Here is a 27,989-nt window from a genome sequence, read left to right on the forward strand (position 1 = left end):
GTGAAAACAACCTCCATACCTACTTGGAGCAGTACCAACATGAAATCAATGTATATAATAAACTACATTACCTGTTGTACATGGTTTTAGGTGACATAAAAGAAAAAATAAATTCAGTCAAAACAACCCACAATCATGTGTGCACAGTCGAAATATCAGTTAGAGTCTCGGCCCACATCATCTAGTGCCTGGCACTAAACCCACCATGTGTAATTTTCTGTTGTAGATATAAACTGCACTTGAGTCTGTTAAGGGCCATATTTCTTCCTGATACACTGAGGACATCAACTTGTGTGGCCTCAGTGGTTGGTCAGATCCCTGCAGGCAGGTCAGCTGTGTTTTAATTGAACTCATTTCATTGTGAATGGTGTTCATGTTCAACAACACAACTGTAACACATTTTTGAATGTGAAAATATATTTTTCAACCACAAATGTCGTTCAGGCTTAATGTAAGGAAACTTTTAGAAAACATGGAAATAATCCTTTTATGGGTTCATATTCATATCACATTTATTCTTCCATAAACTGTGAAAAAATGATTCCACTCGTGTGTATTTAAGAGTATTTAAGCGTAGTAAGTGTAAAGAATGTTGTAAAAGTTGGAAAATGGCACAAAAAGTTTATGTATACATATATACATTTGTATATGTGTACATATATATGTTGAAATACACTTTCTCCCTACACTGTAGAACAATTAAACTTAATGATCATACACTTCAGTATACAAATGTGTTTCATGAAATATGAGGATGATACATCCACACTGTAGGTGCAGCTGCCGGTGCTCCCTTGAAACTTGGTGTTTTGGTTTATGTGTTACGTTAACGCCAACCAAGGAGATGTATTTGACACAAAAGTCACCTCTGACAACTGACAGCAGATTATTCTAAGACAAATAACAAAGTTAAAAGAACATGTTCACACTTTATATACGAGTAAAACTGAAGTTTATTGTGACACATACTGATGCGACTGTATCACCTACACACGCTACTACAGTGTGAGCACACATTATCTGCCGCATGACCAAATCCAAAAACATCCTCAGATATTTACAGCCACAACTGAAAGATGGAAAACTGCTTTTAAAGTAAAAATCCTATCAAATAAATATTAAGTGGTTGTTGTGTGAATCCCAGGCTGGAGCAGGAATTCTCAGAACTTGCAGCAGGTACCACATCCAATCATGTTAGGACAGCAACCGCAGCAAAAGCGACAGCGCCTGCGTCTGCTGTTTCTGCCAGCGGGGCTGCGCTTGTGTCTGTTGTTATATGGCATCTGTGAGGAAGAGAAAAGACATGAGCAAGGTGTTCATCTCCAGCATCATCTCTCACTCTGTTCACTCTCTCCTTCTCAGTGTATTTGTCTCAGTTCATTCAGTTCATTGAACAAACCTTCCAGGACTCCTCTGACATCTCTTCATATGCAGCAACTGCACCGTCATTGTTCATTGGCTCCTCCAGCTCTTGCACCTGTCAATGAATCGTGCACATTTACAGTAGGAGCCACATTTCAGCATTTAGACAAAACATTTACAGCTAATAAGCAAATGAAACCTCAGTTGATAGGACAGCAGAGCTCTCCTGAAGGCAAATAAAGGTGAGCACGACGGCCACTGCAACTGCAACACTGGATGTCTTCATCTTAGGAGGCTTCCACTGCTTCAACTTGTTCAGTCCTTTGATTCTTTTGGTGACTCTCGTCAGCTCCTTTCACTTCTTCTCCTGTCTGATGGTTGACTTTGTAAAGTGTGCTGGTATTTATAGTCACTTGGACCACTGTTGCCTCATCACTGACAGCAGCTACAGTACAGCAGCTGCTTCCAGGCACAGGCTTGCATCACTCTCTGAGGGATGCTGGGAAAGAGAATGGGAAATTCCTCAACAGTGGGAATTCTCAGTGTTTGTTTGTCTGTTCCACATATCAATCATAACATTATAGGTCTCATTAGTCCATATACACATCATGCTAAAACATTCATAATGCTGGTAAATGACTTAACATGGTCTGCTTCAGGCAGTAACAACCTGAATACATTTTATAAAGCAAGTATCAATGAGTTAGCTGCAGCAATTAGCTACTGTTTGAAATCAATTCCATTGCAAGTATGTAGCTTCAGAATATTAGAAGCCAACCTGACACAACTTCATCTTGATCTTCCCACTCCGTATGTTGATGCTGCTGAGAATCTCCATAGATAAAAGACCTACAACAACCAGAATGCACTGCACCGCATCGGACCGATAAACACTCCCACCGCCAATAGGTGTCAAACTGTGAGTCTGGCCTAGTTAGTGTTGTCTAGGAGTCTGTTCTGAGACAGGAAACAATAAAGCAGCCAGCTGGTAACAAATATTGTTGTGTTACATTTAAACAGTACAATAAAATATATATATAGAAACCTTTTAGGAGAGAAATAGAATCCATTTTCTTCCGCTTATCCGGGGCCGGGTCGCGGGGGCAGCTGCCTGAGCAGGGACACCCAGACTTCCCTCTCCCCGGACACTGCCTCCAGCTCTTCCGGGAGGATCCCAAGGCGTTCCCAGGCCAGCTGTGTGACATAGTCACACCAGCGTGTCCTGGGTCTTCCTCGGGGTCTCCTCCCGGCGGGACATGCCAGGAACACCTCCCGAGGGAGGCGTCCCAGGGGCATCCGAAACAGATGCCCGAGCCACCTCAGCTGGCTCCTCTCGATGTGGAGGAGCAGCGGCTCTACTCCGAGCTCCTCCCGGGTGACAGAGCTCTTCACCCTATCTCTAAGGGAGCGCCCTGCCACCCTGCGGAGGAAACTCATTTCGGCTGCTTGTATCCGGGATCTTATTCTTTTGGTCATGACCCAAAGTTCATGGCCATAGGTGAGGGTAGGAACGTAGATTGACTGGTAAATCGAGAGCTTCGCCTTTCGGCTCAGCTCTGTCTTCACCACGACGGACCGATACAACGACCGCATTACTGCGGCCTCTGCACCGATCCGCCTGTCAATCTCACGCTCCATCATTCCCTCACTCATGAACAAGACCCCAAGATACTTAAACTCCTCCACTTGAGGCAGGAACTATCCCCAACCTGGAGGGAGCAAGCAACCTTTTTCCGGTCGAGAACCATGGCCTCGGATTTGGAGGTGCTGATTCTCTTCCCAGCCGCTTCACACTCGGCTGCAAACCGCCCCAGGACATGCTGGAGGTCCCGGCTCGAAGGAGCCAACAAGACCACATCATCCGCAAAAAGCAGATATGAGATCCAGTGGCTCCCGAACCAGATCCCTTCCGGCCCGTGGCTGCGCCTAGAAATTCTGTCCATAAAAATAATGAACAGAACCAGTGACAAAGGGCAGCCCTGCCGGAGTCCAACATGCACTGGGAACAGGTCTGACTTACTGCCAGCAATGCGAACCAAGCTCCTGCTCCGGTCGTACAAGGACCGTACAGCCCTTAACAGAGGGCCTCCGACCCCGTACTCCCGGAGCACCTCCCACAGAATGCCACGAGGGACACGGTCGAATGCTTTCTCCAAGTCCACAAAACACATGTGGACTGGTTGGGCTAACTCCCATGAACCCTCAAGCACCCTGCGGAGGGTATAGAGCTGGTCCAGTGTTCCACGGCCAGGACGAAAACCGCATTGTTCCTCCTGGATCCGAGGTTCGACTATCGGCCAAATTCTCCTCTCCAGCACCCTGGAATAGACTTTCCCAGGGAGGCTGAGGAGTGTGATCCCCCGATGGTTGGAACACACCCTCCGGTCCCCCTTTTTAAGTAGGGGGACCACCACCCCGGTCTGCCAGTCCAGAGGCACTGTCCCCGACTGCCACGCGATGCTGCAGAGACGTGTCAGCCAAGACAGCCCCACGACATCCAGAGACTTGAGTTACCCAGGGCGGATCTCATCCACCCCCGGTGCTTTGCCACTGAGGAGCTTCTGGACTACCTCAGTGACTTCGGCTTGGGTGATGGATGGGTCAACCTCTGAGTCCCCAGCCTCTGCTTCCTCTATTGAAGGCGTGACAGTGGGATTGAGGAGATCCTCGAAGTATTCCTTCCACTGCCCGACGATGTCCCCAGTTGAGGTCAACAGCTCCCCACCTCCACTGTAAACAGTGTTGGTGGAGGTCTGCTTCCCCCTCCTGAGGCGCTGGATGGTTTGCCAGAATTTCTTCGAGGCCGACCGGTAGTCCTCCTCCATGGCCTCCCTGAACTCTTCCCAGACCCGAGTTTTTGCTTCCGCGACTGCCCGTGCTGCTGCACGCTTGGCCTGCCGGTACCCGTCAGCTGCCTCAGGAGTCCCCCAGGCCAGCCAGGCTCAGTAGGACTTCATCTTCAGCTTGACAGCAACCCTTACTTCCGGTGTCCACCACCGGGTTTGGGGATTGCCGCCGCGACAGGCACCAGAGACCTTACGGCCACAGCTCCGGACAGCCGCGTCAACAATGGAAGTCGAGAACATCGTCCATTCAGACTCAATGTCCCCAGCCTCCCTCGGGATCTGGTCAAAGCTCTCCCGGAGGTGGGAGTTAAAGATCTCCCTGACAGAGGGTTCCGCCAGACGTTCCCAGGAGACCCTCACAACACGTTTGGGTCTGCCAGGTCTGTCCAGCTTCCTCCCCCGCCAGCGGATCCAACTCACCACCAGGTGGTGATCAGTTGACAGCTCAGCCCCTCTCTTTACCCGAGTGTCCAAGACATACGGCTGGAGGCCAGATGACACGACCACAAAGTCGATCATTGACCTCCGGTCTAGGTTGTCCTGATGCCACGTGCACATATGGACACCCTTATGCTTGAACATGGTGTTCGTTATGGACAAACTGTGACTAGCACAGAAGTCCAGTAACAAAACACCACTCGGGTTCAGATCGGGGAGGCCGTTCCTCCCAATCACACCCCTCCAGGTAACACTGTCACTGCCCACGTGGGCGTTGAAGTCCCCCAGTAGAACAACGCAGTCCCCGGTTGGAGCACTCTCCAGTACCCCTCCCAGGGACTCCAAGAAGGCCGGGTACTTTGCACCGCTGTTCGGCCCTTAAGCCGAGACAACGGTGAGAGTCCTATCCCTGACCCGAAGGCGCAGGGAAGCGGGGAAAACTCCAACACATGGCGGCTGAGCTGAGGTGCTATAAGCAAGCCCATACCAGCTCGCCGCCTCTCACCGCGGGCAACTCCAGAGTAGAAGAGAGTCCAGCCCATTTCAAGGAGTTGGGTTCCAGAGCCCAGACTGTGTGTGGAGGTGAGCCCGACTATTTCTAGCCGGTACCGCTCAACCTTCCGCATCAGCTCAGGCTCTTTCCCCCCCAGCGAGGTGACATTCCATGTCCCCATGGCTAGAGTCACCATCCGGGGATTGGGTCGCCGGGGCCCCCGCCACGACTGCCACCCATATCCCACTGCACCGGCCCCATCTGAACCCTCCCGCGAGTGGTGAGCCCAGGGGAGGGCGGGCCCACGCTGCTCGTTCGGGCTGCGCCCGGTCGGGTCCCGTGGGCAAAGACCCGGCCACCAGGCGCTCGCCTGCGAGCCCCAACCCCAGGCCTGGTTCCAGGGTGGGGCCCCGGTGAAGCCAATCCGGGCGACGTGAACTTCCTTGCTGTTTTTTCTGTCATTAGGGGCTTGTGAACCCTGTGAAATAGAATCGTTCATATTTAATCAGCACTGCCTTGTTTTACAGTTTACACAATAGTCCCTCCAGTGCTTATCTGTCTCATTCTTTTAGCGTATGGTAGCTTAGCAGTACAAGTCCGACGACCCTCCTTGTGTCCTTGGATGCAGGCTTATGAAGTGCAGAACAACAAGCTGTGCAGCTGCCAGATGACACGTTCTGGCAGGTTTTTGCTGGTAAATAAGCGAGGGTCTCAGGGTGGAGAGGTGATTAAACACTGTTCATTTGCATCTGCTGCTGAAGTTGTAGCAACACAAAGCTGGTGGAAATAATTTAACTACACATTTAGAAATTTTCCCTGGAACAAAATGACACTTCTTTCTGCCTTGATACAATACAGAAATTAAAATTGTAGATTTCAGAGATACTGAAGGTGATGCACTGTGAAATTAAGACAGTCTGTATTTTTTATTTCTATTTTATTTTTCATACAGAGTCTGCTGTATTTTCAAACAGATGTGGATCCCTCAGCTGCTGCAGGTGTGACAGGAATCGGGGGTTTTAGGTTATTTTGCAAGATAGTTGGACGGGTTCAAGGTCTGACTTTACTCTGTTACAGTAACTGCACAGTGATTACTTCATCTTTACTGTTAGTTGTCTGAAAAGTTGTTTTGTTGACAATCGAGATCATGATAATGTCACTGTAATTTATATATAATCCAAAGTGTTTAAAAAAAAAGTTCTGCTAACAACCAACAACAAATGCCAAGACACGAAGCTCACTGATTCAGCATGTTTATATGAGATTGATATATCAGTTGGTAACATTTTCAACAAATTAAAGCATTTGATTAATTTGTTGTGATTAAATATCATACATTATGTGTGTTCTTCATTGAATGTAACTGAAACCTTGATGCAAGTACAGAAAAAGTATAAACATACACTCTGATAGAACTGTACTCTCAAACAAACTAATACATGGTGAAATGTTCTATATTGATATGTGGAACAGACAAAAACTGAGAATTCCCACTGTTGAGGAGTTTCCCATTCTCATTCCCAGCATCCCTCAGAGAGTGATGCAAGCCTGTGCCTGGAGGCAGCTGCTGTACTGTAGGTGCTGTCAGTGATGAGGCAACAGTGGTCCAAGTGACTATAAATACCAGCACACTTTACAAAGTCAACCATCAGACAGGATAAGAAGTGAAAGGAGCTGACGAGAGTCACCAAAAGAATCAAAGGACTGAACAAGTTGAAGCAGTGGAAGCCTCCTAAGATGAAGACATTCAGTGTTGCCGTTGCAGTGGCCATCGTGCTCACATTTATTTGCCTTCAGGAGAGCTCTGCTGTCCCATTCACTGAGGTAAGAACTTCACTTCAGTCATTTCATTTACTTATTAGCTGTATATGTTTTGTCTAAAAGCTGAAATGCGGCTCCTGATGTAAACATGCACAATTCGTCGACAGGTGCAAGAGCTGGAGGAGCCAATGAGCAATGATGGTTCAGTTGCTGCACATGAAGAGATGTCAGAGGAGTCCTGGAAGGTTTGTTCAATCAACTGAATGAGCTGAGACAAATACACTGAGAAGGAGAGAGTGAACAGAGTGAGAGATGATGCTGGAGATGAACACCTTGCTCATGTCTTTTCTCTTTCTCACAGATGCCGTATAACAACAGACACAAGCGCAGCCCCGCTGGCTGTAAGTTTTGTTGCGGTTGCTGTCCTAACATGAGAGGATGTGGTGTCTGCTGCAGGTTCTGAGGATTCCTGCTGCAGTCTGGAATTCACACAACAACCACTGAATACTTTTACCCTTAAAGCAATTTCAATATTGCACTCCTTTTGTGGTTGTAAATATGTGAGGATGTTTCTGGATTTGGTCATGCAGCAGAGAATGTGTGCTCACTGATGTGCCATCCTAATATGTTGTTAAACCTTTTAATTGAAAGTGTAAAATCAATAAAGGGCAACAGTTTTACTATAACAAGTATTGGTGTATGAATTAATTTTCTGCAATGTGGCTTTCACATAATTCTCCAACTTCTTCGATACTCCAGCCTCTCACAAACTCAGCATTGATATCATCAACACACAATTCATAGAAATATTAGTTTGGTTTCAATTTCCTGAAGAAATTTGTAACATTAAACATGTACAACATTTGTGGTGGACACAACTTGTCAGAGTTGGGTTGATAGACATGAACACCATTCACAATGAAATGAGTTCAGTAAAACACCACTGACCTGCCTGCAGGGATCTTACCAACCACTGAGGCCACAGTGAAGTTTCCATCTACAGCAGAACATATGAACAGACACACATATTACACTATACAGAGATGATTGTGTGGTGTTTTGTCTGAAAGTTTAACCTTCATATGATAGTTTATATCACCTAAAACCAGTAGACTAGTTTTAACAGTGGATGTGTTGACTGATCTTTTACGTCTTTAACGTCTCCAGGCAGTAACTAAGAGTGTTTTCACACCTGCAGGCTGCTACTTTGGTCCAGACCAAGACAAGAAAAATGATGCAATGTTCCATTGTAGTTGATTGGACAGTTTTGCAATTGCTATCCTGCAGTAAAGCTCTGATGACCGACAGAAGTTTTTACAGCAAATAGTGCCTCTGATTTGTGTAGTTATGTTCTCTGGAGTCACAAAGAGCTCATAAAGAAATAACTCTCTATAAGCATTTTGGGTTGTTATCAGACCGCAGATGTGCTTATTAAGCATTATTGTAATAAAATCCCGATTTCTTAGCATTTGTAACTGTTCATAGATCTGAGTCATATATAAGCTCTTTAAACACTTTGACATGAATTCTAGTACCATGATGATAATAATCCACATTTTCAACAAAAGCACCCAACTAGGCATTTTGATAAATATATTTAATGTTTATGTTGTCGTCATTTATACACCTTGAGATTGTCCAGGACTGAATATTGAAACAACAGACAGATAAAATATAGTTGCGCGCAGTTAACACTGATAAAGTCAGGGGAAATCTGGATTTGTTCTTCATTCAGTCACTTCAGTCTCCCCAAATGTTTTGGACAATAACCAAACCCCCTCACTTCATATCAGGTCTGTGTCAGTAAACAGTAGCATGATTGACTGTTGGATTACAGGCCTACAGCTGACGACCCAAGTTTTAAATACCCCATTTCTGTAATATAACTTTTACAGAATTGTTTTCAAGTACATCTTTAACTATTGGAGTAGACAATAGCAGACTGATGGGCTGACATTAGCCTGAGCAACAAACAGTTTATTAGTTGGGGTAAAAGTAGAGGACTTCTTCCCATCAGCGTTTCCATCCATCCAGTCTAGTCAACACATGATGTTTCTCTCCCAGAATGAATGTGACTTGGATGATGAATGAATACCAGGCATGAAGAATGAAAATGACTAGCCTCAGTGAGGATTCAGAGGTTTTCTCTAAACAAAGGGACACCTGCACATGATGACTGTGTGAATTGAAACAGTCAAAATAGCAGTCTGAAGAAATGCTGAATGTCACTCTGTCATTTTAAAGTAAAAGGTCGAACATTTAAAAATGGGTTTTCAGCTGTAGGCCTATACTTCAACAGCTGTGGAGTCATTCATGCTACTGTATTTTGACACAGACCAGATATGAAGCGAGGGATTTTTGTTATTGCGTAAGGTATTTGGACAGACTGAAGTCACTGAAGGAAGTACTAATTCAAATGGCCCCTGGCTTCATCAGTGTTAACTGCACACAGTGATTAGGTTTATAAACTGCCGGTAAAATGACAAGGCCTAGATAGGTGTTTTGTTGAAAAAGTGGATTATTATGATGATGACGCTGATCATTATCTTCAGTGTACAGCCATTTGTGATGATGCAGAATGACAATGGCCAAACTAACCAACAAGTTAACTTTTGGTCTGCTTAGCTTCAGGTTTTCTCCTCTAGTGTTGTCTTTAAAAAGACAGTGTGAACAGGACCAGGAACCAGAACTTAAATGAAACAATGTATCATGTTTATCTCTTGATCTGGATCCAATGAACCAAATTGCTGGTGTGAAAACAACCTCCATACCTACTTGGAGCAGTACCAACATGAAATCAATGTATATAATATACTACATTTCCTGTTGTACATGGTTTTAGGTGACATAAAAGAAAAAATAAATAATCCAAAACAACCCACAATCATGTCTGCACAGTCGAAATATCAGTTAGAGTCTCGGCCCACATCATCTAGTGCCTGGCACTAAACCCACCATGTGTAATTGTCTGTTGTAGATATAAACTGCACTTGAGTCTGTTAAGGGCCATATTTCCTCCTGATACACTGAGGACATCAACTTGTGTGGCCTCAGTGGTTGTTCAGATCCCTGCAGGCAGGTCAGCTGTGTTTTAATTGAACTCATTTCATTGTGAATGGTGTTCATGTTTAACAACACAACTGTAACATATTTTTGAATGTGAAAATATATTTTTCAACCACAAATGTCATTCAGGCTTAATGTAAGGAAACTTTTAGAAAACATGGAAATAATCCTTTTATGGGTTCATATTCATATCACACTTATTCTTCCATAAACTGTGAAAAAATGATTCCACTCGTGTGTATTTAAGAGTATTTAAGTGTAGTAAGTGTAAAGAATGTTGTGAAAGTTGGAATATGACACAAAAAGTTTATGTATACATATATACATTTGTATATGTGTACATATATATGTTGAAATACACATTCTCCCTACACCGTAGAACCATTAAACTTAATGATCATACACTTCAGTTTACAAATGTGTTTCGTGAAATATGAGGATGATAAATCCAAATCTTCAGAACCCTTCAGTGACATTGTGGGTGCAGCTGCCGGTGCTCCCTTGAAACTTGGTGTTTTGGTTTATGTGTGATGTAAACGCCAACCAAGGAGATGTATTTGACACAAAAGTCACCTCTGACAACTGACAGCAGATTATTCTAAGACAAATAACTATATTAAAATAACATGTTCACACTTTATATACGAGTAAAACTGAAGTTTATTGTGACAATACACTGTAGTAGCGTGTGTTGGTGATACAGTCGATCAGTGAGCACACATTCTCTGCCGCATGACCAAATCCAGAAACATCCTCAGATATTTACAGCAACAATTGAAAGATGGAAAACCGCTTTTAAAGTAAAAATCCTATCAAATAAATATTAAGTTGTTGTTGTGTGAATCCCAGGCTGGAGCAGGAATCCTCAGAACTTGCAGCAGGTACCGCATCCAATCATGTTAGGACAGCAACCGCAGCAAAAGCGACAGCGCCTGCGTCTGCTGTTTCTGCCAGCGGGGCTGCGCTTGTGTCTGTTGTTATACGGCATCTGTGAGGAAGAGAAAAGACATGAGCAAGGTGTTCATCTCCAGCATCATCTCTCACTCTGTTCACTCTCTCCTTCTCAGTGTATTTGTCTCAGCTCATTCAGTTGATTGAACAAACCTTCCAGGCGTCCTCTGACATCTCCCCATATGCAGCAACTGCAACGTCACTGCTCATTGGCTCCTCCAGCTCTTGCACCTGTCGATGAATCGTGCACATTTACATCAGGAGCAACATTTCAGCTTTTAGACAAAACATTTACAGCTAAAAAGCAAATGAAATGATTGAAGTCAAGTTCTTACCTCAGTGAATGAGACAGCAGAGCTCTCCTGAAGGCAAATAAAGGTGAGCACGACGGCCACTGCAACTGCAACACTGAATGTCTTCATCTTAGGAGGCTTCCACTGCTTCAACTTGTTCAGTCCTTTGATTCTTTTGGTGACTCTCGTCAGCTCCTTTCACTTCTTCTCCTGTCTGATGGTTGACTTTGTGAAGTGTGCTGGTATTTATAGTCACTTGGACCACTGTTGCCTCATCACTGACAGCACCTACAGTACAGCAGCTGCTTTCAGGCACAGGCTTGCATCACTCTCTGAGGGATGCTGAGGATGAGAATGGGAAACTCCTCAACAGTGGGAATTCTCAGTGTTTGTTTGTCTGTTCCACATATCAATCATAACATTATAGGTCTCATTAGTCCATATACACATCATGCTAAAACATTCATAATGCTGGTAAATGACCTAAAATGGTCTGCTTCAGGCAGTAACAACCTGAATACATTTTATAAAGCAAGTATCAATGAGTTAGCTGCAGCAATTAGCTACTGTTTGAAATCAATTCCATTGCAAGTATGTAGCTTCAGAATATTAGAAGACTACAATTTAACGCCAACCTGATACAACTTCATCTTGATCTTCCCGCTCCGTATGTTGATGCTGCTGAGAATCTCCATAGATAAAAGACCTACAACAACCAGAATGCACTGCACCGCATCGGACCGATAAACACTCCCACCGCCGATAGGTGTCAAACTGTGAGTTTGGCACAGTTAGTGTTGTCTAGGAGTCTGTTCTGAGACAGGAAACAATAAAGCAGCCAGCTGGTAACAAATATTGTTGTGTTACATTTAAACAGTACAATAAAATATATATAGAAACCTTTTAGGAGAGAAATAGAATCGTTCATATTTAATCAGCACTGCCTTGTTATACAGTTTACACAATAGTCCCTCCAGTGCTGATCTGTCTCATTCTTTTAGCGTATGGTAGCTTAGCAGTACAGATCCAACGACCCTCCTTGTGTCCTTGGATGCAGGCTTGTGAAGTGCAGAACAACAAGCCGTGCAGCTGCCAGATGACACGTTTTGGCAGTTTTTGCTGGTAAATAAGCGAAGGTCTCAGGGTGGAGAGGTGATTAAACACTGTTCATTTGCATCCGCTGCTGAAGTTGTAGCGACACAAAGCTGGTGGAAATTATTTAACTAAACCTTTAGAGATTTTCCCTGGAACAAAATGACACTTCTTTCTGCCTTGATACAATACAGATATTAAAATTGTAGATTTCAGAGATACTGAAGGTGATGCACTGTGACATTAAAACAATCTGTATTTTTTATTTTTATTTTATTTTTTACACGGACTCTGCTGTATATTGAAACAGATGTGGATCCCTCAGCTGCTGCAGCTGTGACAGGAATCGGGGGTTTTAGGTTATTTTGCAAGATAGTTGGACGGGTTCAAGGTCTGACTTTACTCTGTTACAGTAACTGCACAGTGATTACTTCATCTATCCTGTTAGTTGTCTGAAAAGTTGTTTTGTTGACAATTGAGATTATTATAATGTCACTGTAGTTTATATATAATCCAAAGTCTTTAAATTTTTTTTTTTATATGACAGAGTTCTGCTAACAACCAACAACAAATGCCAAGACACGAGGCTCACTGATTCAGCATGTTTATATGAGATTGATATATCAGTTGGTAACATTTTCAACAAATTAAAGCATTTGATCAATTTGATGTGATTAAATATCATACATTATGTGTGTTCTTCATTGAATGTAACTGAAACCTTGATGCAAGTACAGAAAAAGTATAAACATATGCTCTGATAGAACTGTACTCCCAAACAAACTAATACATGGTGAAATGTTCTATATTGATGTGTGGAACAGACAAACAAAAACTGAGAATTCCCACTGTTGAGGAATTCCCCATTCTCATTCCCAGCATCCCTCAGAGAGTGATGCAAGCCTGTGCCGGGAAGCAGCTGCTGTACTGTAGGTGCTGTCAGTGATGAGGCAACAGTGGTCCAAGTGACTATAAATACCAGCACACTTTACAAAGTCAACCATCAGACAGGATAAGAAGTGAAAGGAGCTGACGAGAGTCACCAAAAGAATCAAAGGACTGAACAAGTTGAAGCAGTGGAAGCCTCCTAAGATGAAGACATTCAGTGTTGCAGTTGCAGTGGCCGTCGTGCTCACCTTTATTTGCCTTCAGGAGAGCTCTGCTGTCCCATTCACTGAGGTAAGAACTTGACTTCAGTCATTTAATTTGCTTATTAGCTGTAAATGTTTCGTCTAAAAAGCTGAAATAAGGCTCCTGATGTAAATGTGCACGATTCATCGACAGGTGCAAGAGCTGGAGGAGCCAATGAGCAATGATGGTGCAGCTGTTGCAAATGAAGAGATGTCAGAGGACGCCTGGAAGGTTTGTTCACTGAATTGAATGAACTGAGACAAATACACTGAGAAGGAGAGAGAGTGAACAGAGTGAGAGATGATGCTGGAGATGAACACCTTGCTCATGTCTTTTCTCTTTCTCACAGATGCCGTATAACAACAGACACAAGCGCAGCCCTGCTGACTGTGAGTTTTGCTGCGGTTGCTGTCCTGACATGACTGGATGTGGTATCTGCTGCAGGTTCTGAGGATTCCTGCTGCAGCCTGGGATTCACACAACAACCACTAAATACTTTCACTCTTAAAGCAATTTTAATATTGCACTCCTTTTGTGGCTGTAAATATGTGAGGATGTTTCTGGATTTGGTCATGCTGTAAATACTGTCTGTACAGTGATGATCAATAAATGGCAGTGGCTCTTTAATATGGTGTGGATAAGAAGATATGAAATTTTGTCATATTGCAACTCTAAAAACATTTTCTATATACTACACTACAACACTCCCCAAAAAACGCACATGGTGAAACAATTTACACACAGCTAATAGAAGTAGCAGGGTGGTATGAGTTTGGACACAATATGTTATTAATTTTTGGTTTCCTGCAAGATAAGGAACTTTAAACACTACAATTGTATTGGAGAAAAATACACCATTCCTAGTAAAGATTTAAGTATATTCGAGCTAGATGCAAAGGTTCACCAACCACTGAGACATCCAGTGTAGTATGTGCATTGTAGTTGTGTTTCAACAGGCCACATAGTCGATACATTTATTCGATTCAGAAGATGTTTTATTTACAACTTTCGGAGCAAATAAAGGTGAGCACGACGGCCACTGCAACACTGACTGTCTTCATCTTAGGAGGATTTGGTTTCTTTTGTTCTCTCGTGACTTTTGTCAGCTCCTTTCAAGTTAAGTCTGTCTGATGAGTATGCACAACGTACAGGTATTTATACACAGTTGGGTCACTGTTGCCTCATCACTGGCAGAACGTATCCGCTTCCAGTAATGAGTTTTGGATCATCCCCTGATTAATGCTGGGAATGGGACCTTATCTGTTTTTGACCTTTGGGTGTCATACCTGTTCCAAAAGAGCAAATGAACAAGGTAAAAAACAAAACTTGGTTCAGATGTTTTGGCTCTGCAACAATACAATGTCTATCTTTAACATCACATGTTTAAGACCTAGAATGTAGCATTAATAGATAATAGAATAGACATCTATCTTACAACATAATCATTGGGCAGCACAATGATAACCTAACCTCCTATTTAGTGTTTTTCATCATTTGCTGACTCTGCTGGCCCACGTGCTGGCTTTAAGTGAGCACGATGCCAGTGTCAACAACCTCAAATGACTCCGAATCTGTTGTTATCAGTCCCTAATTTAACCATGTAGGCTCATTTTCCAACGAGTGTGGACTTTGTTTAGCTCACATTTTAAGCGCAACTTCTTTACTTCAAACTATTTCTTAAAGCAGTATTCTGTAAAAAATTTACATTAACACACACACAGTTTCTGAGTGCGACTACATGACTATCTACAAGCAAAACTCATTACGTCATAAACATCCTCTGTCTTGAAAACGTGTATCTTAAATTAAACATGTATGTAACGCTGCGATCCTACCCTCTCACCAAATTTTAATAGCTGTTATTTTATGGTAAAAAATGACATAATTTTGCTCTAACTAGTCTCATGTCTCTTTGAACTATTCTCAAAATGTCACTTACAGAACCTAAAAATAAACTCATCTGCACACAAGATAGGACAACACTATTCAGACAGAGATGATTCAAAATATAAAAACTCTGTAAAAGAAGAGCGTGGACGGTTGTAACACTTTTTGTCTCAGCTCCTATAACCTGCAGAGTGTTTGTGGTAGGGCACTCAAAATTTGAAACAAAGTACCCTCATTTGTCTTCTACAAATAGCAAAGTTCTTAACTTTCTTCAACTATGTCACATAAATCATTATTTGATGTCAAATGCAAGGAGTGCCATTATCACAACTGACCCCACCACCAGGGTATGTTGTAAAGAAACCTGGGGTCAATTGGAACAGTAAGATTGAATAACTAAAAACTGAGACCACACCACAATATGCATCTATATTATGTTTATTGTGCATGTGCTGACACTCAAGCATCTTCCTGTGCTTCACTAAGAAACAAAATGACTCATCACTGATGGCTGAATGAAGAACAGTGTCAGTGGGGTGGATCCTAACGTTAGAAGAACATTTCTTAAAGAAAATGTTGCGATAATACCTATGAATGTTATACACATAAAAATGGAAACCTTCAGCAGGAGGTCAGAAGTAGCTCATAATCCACGTAACATTACAGCAAAACATCAAACATGCACACTGTGTCCGTTATCCATCTAATCAGAGTGATCAGAGTGACAGTGGTGACAGATGTATGTAGGTTTTCCAGGGGTGCAGCTTTTTGTGGGCCTAAAACTTGCAATTTACACTTTTCTTCGGTTTGGGAATTTGCTGTGCATCAAAGACTTTTTGTGATATCCCACACTGGGCAGCTTTCTTGAACCTTGTTCTCTGATGAGGTGTTGATTTCTTGCAGTACCTGCTCAGTGTCACGTGGCAGATGGAGCAGTCTTTGGCGACTGACCCCACTGTTTTACCCTGCCTCACTTCATCTGATGCAACTTTAAGTACATGAGAAGACACACCCCTATTTGTTTTCCTCACCCACTGTCTCGGCATACTGAAATAGAAAGGAGAAGGACAGAGATAATATGTGAATTGTGATTCAGGGATGGTTGTAAATTTTCTTATAAGGTGTTACAACCATTCCCACCCCTGTCAGCCATTGTTTAGCTAGCTGTATCAGCCTGGTAGTTTGTGATTATCATAGATAAAATGACTCACATTTCACATAAGAACCTACTCTTTAAACTGATACAAGTTGCCTAATTATCGGTATTAAATCAAAATATAGACTTGGTCCAAAAAATTTACCTTGTTACCTGAAAATGTATGTTTTGGCTGTAAAATCTGCACACTTCTTCTCACAGCCATGCAAATTCACATGCAAGATCGGGGAGGGAGTGGTTACACATGAAACTGATGACATGACTCTTATGTTATCCCTTATTGGTGAAAGTGATGCCGTTACAACTACACCTTTGTTACAACCAAGGTCTCCCCTACCTCTGGTTAAATGCCATTTCATTGCGTCAGCGCTTGGAGGCAACTTTATAATGACAGTGAAGTTAAATCTAAATCTAAACCCCCCAAAATACCATGTGACATCACGCAAATTGTATAGATCTTTATGAGGTTTTACTCTTTTGGTATTTGTTCTCTACATTCATTTTTTGAAAAATATAAGGTTTTCAGTATTTTGAGAAATTATGCTGATTTGAACATTCGACATAAAAAGATAAAAGGTTTTAGACATTTTTCATCGGTATCAGATTATAAAGGAATGCTGGTTTGTAGGTGCCCCCTGGGAACAGTTGCCCCGACGGACTCTAGACCCACTGGTAGCAGCAGATACCACATCTGGTCATGATAGGACAGCAACCACAGCAAAAGATACAGCCAGAGAGGCTGCGCTTGTGTCTGTTGTTATACGGCGTCTGTGAGAAAGAGAAAAGACATGAGCAAGGTGTTCATCTCCAGCATCATCCCTCACTCTGTTCACTCTCTCTCCTTCTCAGTGTATTTGTCTCAGTTCATTCAGTTCATTGAACAAACCTTCCAGGCGTCCTCTGACATCTCTTCATGTGCAGCAACTGCACCATCACTGCTCATTGGCTCCTCCAGCTCTTGCACCTGTCAATGAATCGTGCACATTTACATCAGCAGCCACATTTCAGCTTTTAGACAAAACATTTACAGCTAATAAGCAAATGAAATGACTGAAGTCAAGTTCTTACCTCAGTGGATGAGACAGCAGAGCTCTCCTAAAGGCAAATAAAGGTGAGCACGACGGCCACTGCAACTGCAACACTGAATGTCTTCATCTTAGGAGGCTTTGGTTTCTTCTGTTCTCTCGTGACTTTTGCCTGCTCTTTTGAGTAAATTCTGTCTGATGGCTGAGTATGCACAGCGTACAGGTATTTATACCCAGTTGGGTCACTGTTGCCTTATCACTGGTATCGGCTTCCAGTAATGAGTTTTGGATCATCCCCTGATTGATGCTGGGAATGGGACCTTTTCAGTTTTTTGACCTTCGGGCATTATACCTGTTCCAAAAAGAGCAAATGAACAAGGTACAAGGATTATTTATTTATCCTTCAGTTCGAGTAAAACAATGTTTGAAATAAATGTATTAATAATAAGTCTTAAAAAATAATGTATTTTCGTGGTGCACTCAAAGGATGAACTGTTACATGAAATGATGTTGTCTGTCAGGACCTGGGAGAAACAGGACCGAATTCCCACAGTCAGATGGCAAGTCTGCACAGGTCAACCTATTGCATGGATGATGGGGCAATAGCAATCACTCAAATGGAATAATTAGAATGAATTTTCAATCATCCATTATACAGTGGAAACTGCAGGTAAACCAAATGAATGCTCTTGAGAGCACCAGAAAAAAAAAAAAAAAAAAGTTTTTGAAGCGCTTATTTTTGTTGTCACAGGTGGTCTGGCTCTACAAACATTCACACATGTGTTTCTTTAGAATACAAAAAAATAAAATATAAATGTTATGACCTTGACAGTTAATGTAATATCACTAGGGATGAGATATTACTATTGGGTTGTACGGCGACCAACTTTGTGATACACATGTCGAAATTAAAACATACAGTATGAGTGAGACATATTTTAGAGACCTCAGCAGTTTCAAATATCAATTGCAATAACCGGGATGCCGTATTTACTCTATTTCATTATTTGCTGACTCCGCTGGCCCGCGTGCTAGCTTCAAGTGAAGCGCGATGCCAGTGTCAACAACCACAAGTGGCTCCGGATCTGTTGGAATCAGCCCACATCTTGCCAAATGAAAGAGGAGCACAGCCTTATCTGTCAACCGCTATTAGTTCTTTCTATTCACAGATCACGTCCAGTCATAGTGAACACATCATTTCGCTTGTTAATGTTCAGGGAACGTCCAAGATTAGTTTAAGTTTAATGCTGATTTCAATCTGTTGAATCTGATGTGTCTGGCTGTTATTCAACCAGAAAACAATCATGAGAACGAATCTCTACAACTGATGGAAACTATTTACAACTGGTAACTCGTTGAGCGGAGGCCTCTTTAGGACTTTGAGGCCTGTAACAGCTCTTGCATTTGGACACGGCAGTCACTCTTTGACTTTTTCGCGAAACCGCTCAAGCTCTGTGGAGATGCACATGGACTGTAACTGAGCAGCAGGCTCAAGTGCTCTCACCAGTTCTGCGCTGGCCTGAGGTCTGAACTCGGTCTTGGCCGCATCAGGACAATTACATTTTTGTTTTTTGAAGCCGTTTCTTGTTTAGCTTTGGTTTAACGGAGAATTGATCTCTTCCAAAGTCTGGGACTCACGAGTTCTCCTCCAGGTCTTTGAATTATGCTGCAATTATTTTTATCCTCTGTGTTCAGAAGCCTTCCCAGTCCCGCTGCAGAGAAGTTTCCCCACATCTTCACAATGTAACCACAACTGGATGGATGTGTTTTGTTTTCGATATGCAGTGTTTAGGTTTTCCCAAATGTAGGCCTCACTTTGATGGTTAAATGTCCCTGATATTGGCTTGAATGTCTAGGTGTCATGTAACTCTTTGTTATTCGTATTCATTAATTTTTGTTGTTGCCATTTTAAAGGAATACTGTTAATTGGGCTCATCAGCCTACTAACAAACCGATCAAAGGGCTGGATTGAGGTTGTCAAAGGGCCACATTTGGTCCACGGGCCGCCAGTTTAATACATACAATATGGAATCATTGACTACATAATAATCCTAAATAGGATGGTAGCTGGCAGCAGGTACCATCAACCTGCTTGCTGTTGGTTACTGTGCAGGTTATTTCACAGCCAAGAAATGTGTTTGAAATGTTTTATCGCCGTTATGTTGACTAACCGGCTGATTGTCAGTAACTTATTCCGGAACTTGTGCCAGTGACGCTTTAGGTGTCTCACTCTGAAGGGCGTGAATATTCAGCGCAGTGTAATCATGTTGTGTTTTACATTCGTTGACACAGTGGCTTACTTCCTTTTTTGCATTACTCCGTACAAATGTATTTTTCTGTGGATCAGTGTGAAAAGTCGGTACATCTGCTGTGTCTCAGTGTCGTAAAAGGAAAAAAGACAGAAAAGAAACACTTACAGGAAACGTTGACCTTGGATTATTTGTTTTGGCTTGCGTGCTCCTGAACATTTGTGTTTACTTTGGCTACAAACATTCTGGCCAAACAAAGCTTCTGTCAGCACAATTCCCCCTAACAGGTCTACCTATTCAGGCAGATCGATACGCCTCTCTCCCCGTGGACTCCGGCAATGACTCCCGTCCGTCCTCGCTTCAGTGCCTATACATCTAACAGATTAGCTCGACTTATATGAGAGCTTAATTGCTTCTATACTCAACACATATAACATCCCGCATGCTCCTCGCAACTCTTACGCCACAAAACCTGAGGTACTACAGGTAGACCGGCGCTGTTGGCCCACACCCTAACTCAACATAGTACCAACTCTTACCCTACGGTAAAAAACGATATCTGTTGTCTCGTCCCCCCTTAAATACTTTGTTACAGAAGTGGCTTCACAGTGGGACAGATGCTCCTGAATGATAAGTTGAATGTTATAGGGTTAGGGTTGCTACAGGCAGCTGCCCAACTCGAGTTCATTGCACTTGCTAATGCTAACATGCCAACGCTAGCTAACCAGAGGAGGCTCGTCCATAGAGGCAGAGGAGGTTGGTCCTCCTCTATTTTTGGGAGGCAAGAGGAAGATTCATTTTTTTTAAGAAAGAGTAACTGGTTGAAATAAATCATTACCAAATCTCAGTATCATTTATAAAATATTATATATATATTATATCATTAAAAAAGTTTCTTCTTTGGAAGAAAATCCACCCAAAACGGTTGAAAAGCGACAGCTGCAGACGGAGGAGACAGAGCAGTCTGTGAGAGGAGCAGGGAGCAGGAAGGTGGGGGCTAGAGGAGGACGGAGGGCTTCTGTCCTCCGTGGGAGGGATCTCCTTTCATTCACTCAATGCATTCAGGGTTTTTTCATGCTGATCTATGATTGGCTAAGACACGTAAAATGACGCGCTAAGGGAGGACGTCCTCCCTTACCAATAAACAACCAGAATATAAGATTGACAGCAGGTTGGTCCAATAACAGTTCCCAAATTTTATTCTCACGTTTATACAGCCGTAAACAAAAAAATACTTCTATGTACCGTATTGACCCGAATATAGTACGAGTTTTTTTTTTTCTTTTTTCGATTAAAATTATATGAAAAGGTGGGGTCGTCTTATAATCGGGGTCTAACCGTTGACACATGCTGATAGTTGTCTGGGTCCCTACGCGACCGCAACAGCAGAGGGCGCCAGCTTATTGTAGAGACGTCACTGACACTGTGGCTGGGTTATCTGTCAATCACAGCGGAGAAGACGTGACAGGAGATGAAAAATGGAGAGACGCGGAGATTTTACGGAGCAAAGTGGATCAAGTGTGGCAAGTTAACAGACATCTGAGGCGGAGCTATGATGCTGATTTTAAGATAATGGTGATCAATGCAGCGGAGGCGTCAAACAACTGTCAGCCAGCCAAGAAATATGGAGTTACGGAGTGTAACGTCCGAAGATGGCGGGTCCAAAAAGATCGTCTGAAAACGCTAACAGTAAGAGAAAAGCTTATCGTGGTCCTCTAAGCGGCCGCTTCCAAGAGACTGACAGGAAGGTGTGTGAGTTTGTTACTGAGAAACAAATTTTGATTATCAGATTCTTGAAAAGAGGGGTCGTCTTATTATCAGGGTCGTCCTATATTCGGGTCAATATGGTATTTTACAGCTTTCACTGCCCGCCATGCTCGGACAAGAAATATGGAGTTTTCAGCGATATTGGAATCGCTTTCAAAGGAAATATAAGCACATTTCTGATAGAAAAAAAACTGTTGGGAGAAATCAGAGCGAAGCAGTCAGAAATATAATTCATAGTTTTCGTTTCATTCGTCCTGCTGGAGGACATAACGTTAGCGGCACGACCGGGCGATTGTGATGAGTGATGTGTGTGATGTCCTGTGCTGTCCTGAAGTATGTACATTGATTGCTGTGGTAGCACAGTGAGTAGAGCAGGTGACTGCGGATCAAATTCCGGAAGGGGTATACAGTGGTATTTTTTTTGTCTTGTATATTAGCCATTTAATAAAATGTTTTTTAAAGAATTCTTATAAGTCATTGTTTTATTGCTTAGTTTTCATTAAATATAAGAAAGTAGGGATAAGTAGTTGACTTGTATAAAATAACATGACACCGTGGACTGGTTTTCCTCCTGTCCTCCTCAATTTCTTCAGTCACCAGCCGCCACTGTAGCTAACATAAACTCTGCTAATGCTAGCTAGCTAACGTTAGGGCAGTATAGCATGCCACCGTAGAAAGCAGTTTTTTTCATTGTTTTTTTTTTTCACAAACTGGCAACTACCAAGACCCTTGATGCTGATGAAACACAGATGCCATGTGATTCCAACGGTGTCACACAATCGGCTCACGAACGTCGTTAGAAGCTATAGCCGACCTTCACGATTCTCGCTGAAGTAAACAAAAAAAAAATAATTTCAGTGTGACCTTAAATGTTTTGGGCTTTTTCTGCATTCCTGTGGGAAAATAAAGATGAGAATTAATTGAGGGCTTCTGGCAGCGAAAAACACTCAGAAACAGCACCGGAGAAAATGTACTATGACTTGCACTAGAAAAAGAAACGTAATCCACTCTTCTTGCTGCCATTGTGCCCCCCCCCCCCTTTCGTGCCTCTTCGTGCCTCTTCCTGCATGGCAGTTAGTACCACAGCTATGAGCAGTGAGACGTCTTGACACAATACTGGGAACGCTGCCAAAGCATGTGTAACACAGGAAGAAAAATCCAACGGGAGACCATTGTAATTAGTCCAATAAATGTTTTCACTTGGATGTATTCGAAACAAAGCAGGGCTTATTACGGCGCGCATGGCTTTTTATTGTGAGAGCTTGTAAGCGGATGATGTCTTCTGCGTGGAGTCAAAGGCCACGGCTTTTCTGCGGCAGTGAAACAATTTAACTGGAGCCTCTGTGCTTACAAAACCTCTGTTCTGCTACTGTGGATGCAAGAAAAAAAAAAAAAAAAAGAAGTTCAACTGCTGCTCTATTTCCTAATACGAGGATGTAGTAAATGCATCGGTGGATTCAGCTTTAATTGAAGCTATTTTTATCCTTTTCCACTGATGCTGTTAAAAGATATAAATAACAGATCCCACTGCAAAAGAGCGCTGGTCTTAATTAGGTAACATGGATGCTTATGACTTAAGTTAAAAATGGCGACGCAGCACTGATGAAAACTGCACAGTGAGGCTGTTTAAGCAGGATTACAGCCCCTGAAACGGTGATATGTGTTTAATACAGTTCGGCAGGCTGTCAGGGGCGGCTGGGCTAGTTTAGGTAACGTTTTGCAACCTGTAACAGCTTCGGCTCGCAGATGCCGACGTGCACGGTCCTGACAGCCCCCCGGCTTTAATGGGCTCGGGCCGCCACTCTAGGACCCTGAAGGCTCCTGCGACAGATGTGGCTTTCCAGAGGGTGTCTGGGCGGGCTGGAGGGGGTCAGGCGCATTCACCACTGGGTGTCGGCCGGCCCAAATTGCTGCCACATGAATGGACATGTGATTAAAAGGAAATAGAGTGACGGAGGTGTAGAAGATACTTCGGATAGGTAGGATCACTGAATAAAACGGTAAACAGAGGGTAAACATGGGTATGGGATGTGGAGTGAGTGGGTGCGCAATGTGGCATCGATGAGTGATGCGAGAGGCCATTTGCACCGCGGTCGCCATGTGGTAAATCCTACAAAGCGGCCAGTCAAAGAGCTTCCACGGGCCTCTAATTTGCTGTGTCCTGTGTTAGTTAATTAAGCTGCGAGATAGCCGGTCGGGCCCCAACAGTTTTCTTTTTTGTGTTTGCTTCCTGGGAGGCGATATATATAGCCGCCTCGTGTGGCCCTGCGGGGTGGTTGTTTTGAGGTGACAGAGCTGTCTGTTGCGGCCTGCTCGGTCGCGGCCTGTCACGCCTGTAAAAATGTTTGTGAAGTGAAAACCCCAGAGAGCTGTGGTCGCGTGCCAAAAAAAGGGTCTTCGCTCGCTCGCTCTAGTAATGACAGAGCAGCGCGCAGGCTGCCCTCGGTCGACTGCTCTGACGAACGCCGGCCCGGCGCGAAGTTGCCCCGGCCTTTCTGACTCCTGAGCAGTAAACAAACTTGCATCACGACGGAGAGTCAACACGTGTGCTGGGGGAAGGAACTTATTTGTGCATCTTCTCTCATCTCATTAAAACTACCTAGACTACAGTTAGCATGGAATCTTAATTTGCCTGGAAAGTTAATTAATCCATATAACTTTCAAGGCAGGCTCGTAAAGACCTGCACTCATATGGCTGTAACACGTCGCTGGAGACGTTCTGCAATGGAAATGCTTACTCTTCCAGCCACCCAGGAGTATTTAGTAAGCAAAATGGCCTTTTCAACACCGCGTCTCGTCCCCTTTTCGAATTCTTAACACCCACCACTTATTCCAAGCAGGCGGTCGAAAATGAGGCACACTGGAAATCGCTCCTGTTTTATGCATGTCGCTTTACACCCAGCTTTTATAATGTAACGTGGCAAGCATTACACGATGAGAGACTAATGATATATTTTCTCAGCTGGGACGTGGGAATTGCACCGCGGACCCAAAACAGTGTAGAGTCTCAGTAAATTAGTGCATGCCGTTAAGTGAAAAAAGTGAACAGCTTGCCAGAGCTGCGCTGGCTCCGGGACTCATAGGGAACTCGCTACACCGCACAGTGGGAGGGAGAGCCGCGGGAGATGATGAACCTATGGGGAGAGGAAGCCCACTGTCAGCGAGAAGTCAGCGAGAGTGTCTGAAAACCCAGACTTCACCCTCTGACAGCTCGGAAATATCCATTTTAATAAGGGGGAAAAGTGGATTTGGCCAGACATCTTCGTTCCTCCCATGGAAACTCATCTGTCCTGGTGTGAGGCGACACCCTCAGTGACTCTTAACTGAGGGGTTGAGCACAGCAGACTTCTGCAAACCAGCAGGCCCCACAGAACGGGTCCGCAATTTGGTCCTCGGGTTTCTTTTCGGAGTGAATACACTCTGAGTCCTCCTCTGTTTCAATTAGAGATGTATATTTTAAAAACCCTATTCAATTTTTTCTCAGAAGAATGAGGGAAATGTGTGTTTCTGCATATGAGTGAAGTGATGAGGCTTAACACTTTGATAGTGCTATGATAGTGGTCTTTTTTCGGTTTAGTCGTTTACCTTTACATTAACAGCATTTAGCAGACGCCTCTGTCCAAAGCAACTTACAGTAATTCATACATACATTCATACACTGGTGGCTGCCATGCAAGGTGCCGACCAGTTTTGGGGTTCAGTTTCTTACCCAGAGGACACTTGCATGCCAGGGGAATTAAACCAGCGACCGTCCGATGACAAGATGCCAGCTCTACCCCTGAGCCACAGTCGCCCATAGTCACCAGGATAAAATGTTGGCTGTCAGCGTTTCTGCAAACCACAGATATGTCCACATTTGCATCACGTCACGTTCACATTACATGTTTATTACCTGACCTACAGTGTACAACTCCACCTATGATCGGCTTTGCAGGCTTTTGTCCTTCAACTCCACCTATGATGGTGGAGTTGTAGGGCAAAAGCCTGCAAAGCCGATGACCATGGTTCAAGACCGCGTTTCTGCGTCTGTAAGTGTGAAATCACTGGATACATTTGACAAGGGAGCACTGCATTAACCATTTGTAAATGCCTCAACACCAGATATTTTTGAAGGGGCCTCTAGACAATTTTCAACTGTGTGTGGCGACCAAAACAGGTATTTGAAGCCAAAACATGATGTTTTTCTAAACCTGACCAAGTGGTTTATTTGCCTAACCCTAACCAGATCATATGCATGCATATGAAAGATTAAAAATGAAATCTTAAAGGTGCGACCTAAAGCACAATTTTTTTCCAGAATGCATTCTGGCAATTGGGTTGATGCCTACCCCTTTAATATTATTCTTACATTTTAAGGGTTGTTGTTGTTGTTTTTTAAATAATAAAAAAAAAACTCTCCAAGAAGGTTCTGAATGTAGAGGGTCACTATTTCACAACCCAATTCTGTAGAATAAATGCTGTCACATTATAAAAACGCTATACTTACGCTCTGGTTTACATTTAGGCACAAAACCACTTGGTCAGGGTTAGAAAAAGAACATTTTTAAAACACTCATTGATACAAACACGGCTGGTCTTATCAAAAACATGCAGTGGTTTACAAACTTACAAAGGTTTAAACGATGTCTCGAACGGTGGTCTCTCGCTTGGCTGCTGTCTTTCCCAGGTGTCGCACCACCGCTGACATCCCCTCCTCCTCCTGACATGGAAGTCAGCCCGTATACATTTAATCTGAATCTGATCTGACCTGTGTGGTAGTACTGTTGATAAGACGTGTAAATTCAACATACAACACCAGCAGGTTATTTTGGTGACTGGCCTCCTGCTTCAAGTCAAGTTACTGCAGATTATTTCATAAAATACGGAGGGTGTCTTCGGGGGAGGGTGACTCCCGAAGGTCGTCCGCCGTGTTCGACCCAGGAATCCCCCGCGGGTCCACTGTGCCACCACGACACTCCATGATCCTGAAGTTACAGTTGTGTTTCGAGTGTGTTGTGAAATGAGCACCTTCCTCACACACATTATCAGCGGCCTACGGCTGGTTGTATCAGTCGTTTTGTAAGCTCCCTCTGGCAGTCTTGCATCACAGAGGCCTTTCCCTCGAATGCAACATCTGGTCAAAAGGGCAAACAGAAAACGTTCGGCTCGACAGAAACTGCCAATTACATGTACTGTTTCTTTAAATACCTTCAACAGAGCAATATATTTGTTACAAATAATGGCTCCTTTGATGGTCGCTTCATCTGTTTCTTCCAAAAGATTCATTCAATTAGGAGCCAGGAAAAAAAAGAAATGCGCACAAAGGCTTGAACTCTACATTGGTTAACTTAAATTTAAATGTTTAAGAGGGCCACATTACCTTTTTTATGATTTTGATTATAATGGGCTCTTATTTAAAACACATGGACGTAGTAATATTCAGCAGCTGCGCAGCTCTGCCTCCGGGGCATTCTTTGTTCAACAAGGAGAGGGGCGGGGGAAACGGGGGAAAAGGAAAAGAAAAACTTCCACATGCTAACATTTACACAGTGATTTCTTTTAATTGCACTCTACTTTTTAATTTGCCCTGGACTAATGCTTTTAAAAGCAGGACTGGAGGTATTTTATTGAAGTCGTGCCTAGTGCCGGAACAAGTTTTCCTGATTGCCGCGGCCTCGCGAGCCTGGCTCTTTCCTACCTGACAACCTGCGTTATTCCCTTCACTCGCCACGTCAAACATGCCACACAGCATTTGGACTTGGAGAGGTGAGGGGGAACACACCGACTGGGCGAGCTTCCCCTCCAGGTTCCCTCTCCGAAGCAATGCGATAAATTAGCGTTCCTCGCGCTGGTTGAGCAGCGGAGTCGAAAAAGAATTGCGTTTTTAAAAAAAAGTGTGGCCGAGCTGGAAAAAACGCAGATGGCCTAATAGATATGTGTTGCTTCTCGAGGAGGAAGAATGTTAAACAGATCCTAATCTCAGCAGCCAGAGGGCAGGCGTAATATTTAGTTAAACACTTCCAGTCATAATAAAGCATCTGTCACAGCAGCGAAAACACACCCGCAGTCGGTGAGCCGCTCAGAGCGTTTTCTGGCTTTTTTTTTTCTGGTGACGTTTTAGGTGCGGTGATATTGCAGAGGGAGGAAACGTCTCGTTAGAACACAAATCAGAGACATCAGACAGGGGACGCTTGATCCAAACATCCCCCGGTTTCACTTTTCCTTCCACGGACCAAAAACAACCCTCGCCCCTGACGACAATTTCCCTCTTGATATTTACGATTATAGGCTGCCGGCTACTTTGACCTTATATCTCTTCTGTCTGACGGCCTCGCACAACGGCAGCCGCTGCCAGAGAGAGGCCTGGCAGGGCCCAGATCAGCAGTAAAACACGCCTGTGTCTGGACCACGTGACAGCTCTCTCCTCCAGTGATATGTACCTTCGTAAAGACTCGACCAAACAGAGGTTAATTGAAAAAAGTAGATGAAAAAT

General features: G+C 43.5%; 4 protein-coding genes and 1 long non-coding RNA gene across 5 annotated transcripts; 2 read left to right on the forward strand and 3 right to left on the reverse strand.

The window, feature by feature from the left end:
- Positions 1 to 952: 952 nt before the first annotated feature.
- LOC115567000 (hepcidin-like) lies at positions 953 to 1,794 on the reverse strand. The gene is made up of 3 exons (XM_030393116.1): positions 1,562 to 1,794; positions 1,400 to 1,477; positions 953 to 1,283 (listed from the first exon to the last, which is right to left on the reverse strand). The coding sequence occupies exons 1-3, from the start codon at positions 1,646 to 1,648 to the stop codon at positions 1,161 to 1,163; spliced, it is 288 nt and encodes a 95-aa protein (XP_030248976.1). The 5' UTR covers positions 1,649 to 1,794; the 3' UTR covers positions 953 to 1,160.
- A 4,984-nt stretch (positions 1,795 to 6,778) lies between these two features.
- Positions 6,779 to 7,590, forward strand: LOC115567003 (hepcidin-like). Its single transcript, XM_030393119.1, has 3 exons — positions 6,779 to 6,963; positions 7,068 to 7,145; positions 7,262 to 7,590. The coding sequence occupies exons 1-3, from the start codon at positions 6,877 to 6,879 to the stop codon at positions 7,361 to 7,363; spliced, it is 267 nt and encodes an 88-aa protein (XP_030248979.1). The 5' UTR covers positions 6,779 to 6,876; the 3' UTR covers positions 7,364 to 7,590.
- A 3,018-nt stretch (positions 7,591 to 10,608) lies between these two features.
- On the reverse strand, positions 10,609 to 11,448 carry LOC115566999 (hepcidin-like). The gene is made up of 3 exons (XM_030393115.1): positions 11,253 to 11,448; positions 11,071 to 11,148; positions 10,609 to 10,954 (listed from the first exon to the last, which is right to left on the reverse strand). The coding sequence occupies exons 1-3, from the start codon at positions 11,337 to 11,339 to the stop codon at positions 10,832 to 10,834; spliced, it is 288 nt and encodes a 95-aa protein (XP_030248975.1). The 5' UTR covers positions 11,340 to 11,448; the 3' UTR covers positions 10,609 to 10,831.
- Positions 11,449 to 13,284: 1,836 nt separating this feature from the next.
- On the forward strand, positions 13,285 to 14,060 carry LOC115567001 (hepcidin-like). Its single transcript, XM_030393117.1, has 3 exons — positions 13,285 to 13,481; positions 13,587 to 13,664; positions 13,783 to 14,060. Exons 1-3 carry the CDS (start codon positions 13,395 to 13,397, stop codon positions 13,882 to 13,884), a joined length of 267 nt encoding a protein of 88 aa, XP_030248977.1. The 5' UTR covers positions 13,285 to 13,394; the 3' UTR covers positions 13,885 to 14,060.
- Positions 14,061 to 15,742: 1,682 nt separating this feature from the next.
- LOC115567009 (uncharacterized) lies at positions 15,743 to 20,510 on the reverse strand. The gene is made up of 5 exons (XR_003981117.1): positions 19,919 to 20,510; positions 18,001 to 18,081; positions 17,545 to 17,853; positions 17,363 to 17,440; positions 15,743 to 17,244 (listed from the first exon to the last, which is right to left on the reverse strand). It is a non-coding gene; the product is annotated as an uncharacterized LOC115567009 (long non-coding RNA).
- Between the last annotated feature and the right edge of the window lie 7,479 nt (positions 20,511 to 27,989).

The sequence above is a fragment of the Sparus aurata genome, chromosome 17 (assembly GCF_900880675.1).
Source record: "Sparus aurata chromosome 17, fSpaAur1.1, whole genome shotgun sequence".
NCBI classification, from domain to species: Eukaryota; Metazoa; Chordata; class Actinopteri; order Spariformes; family Sparidae; genus Sparus; species Sparus aurata.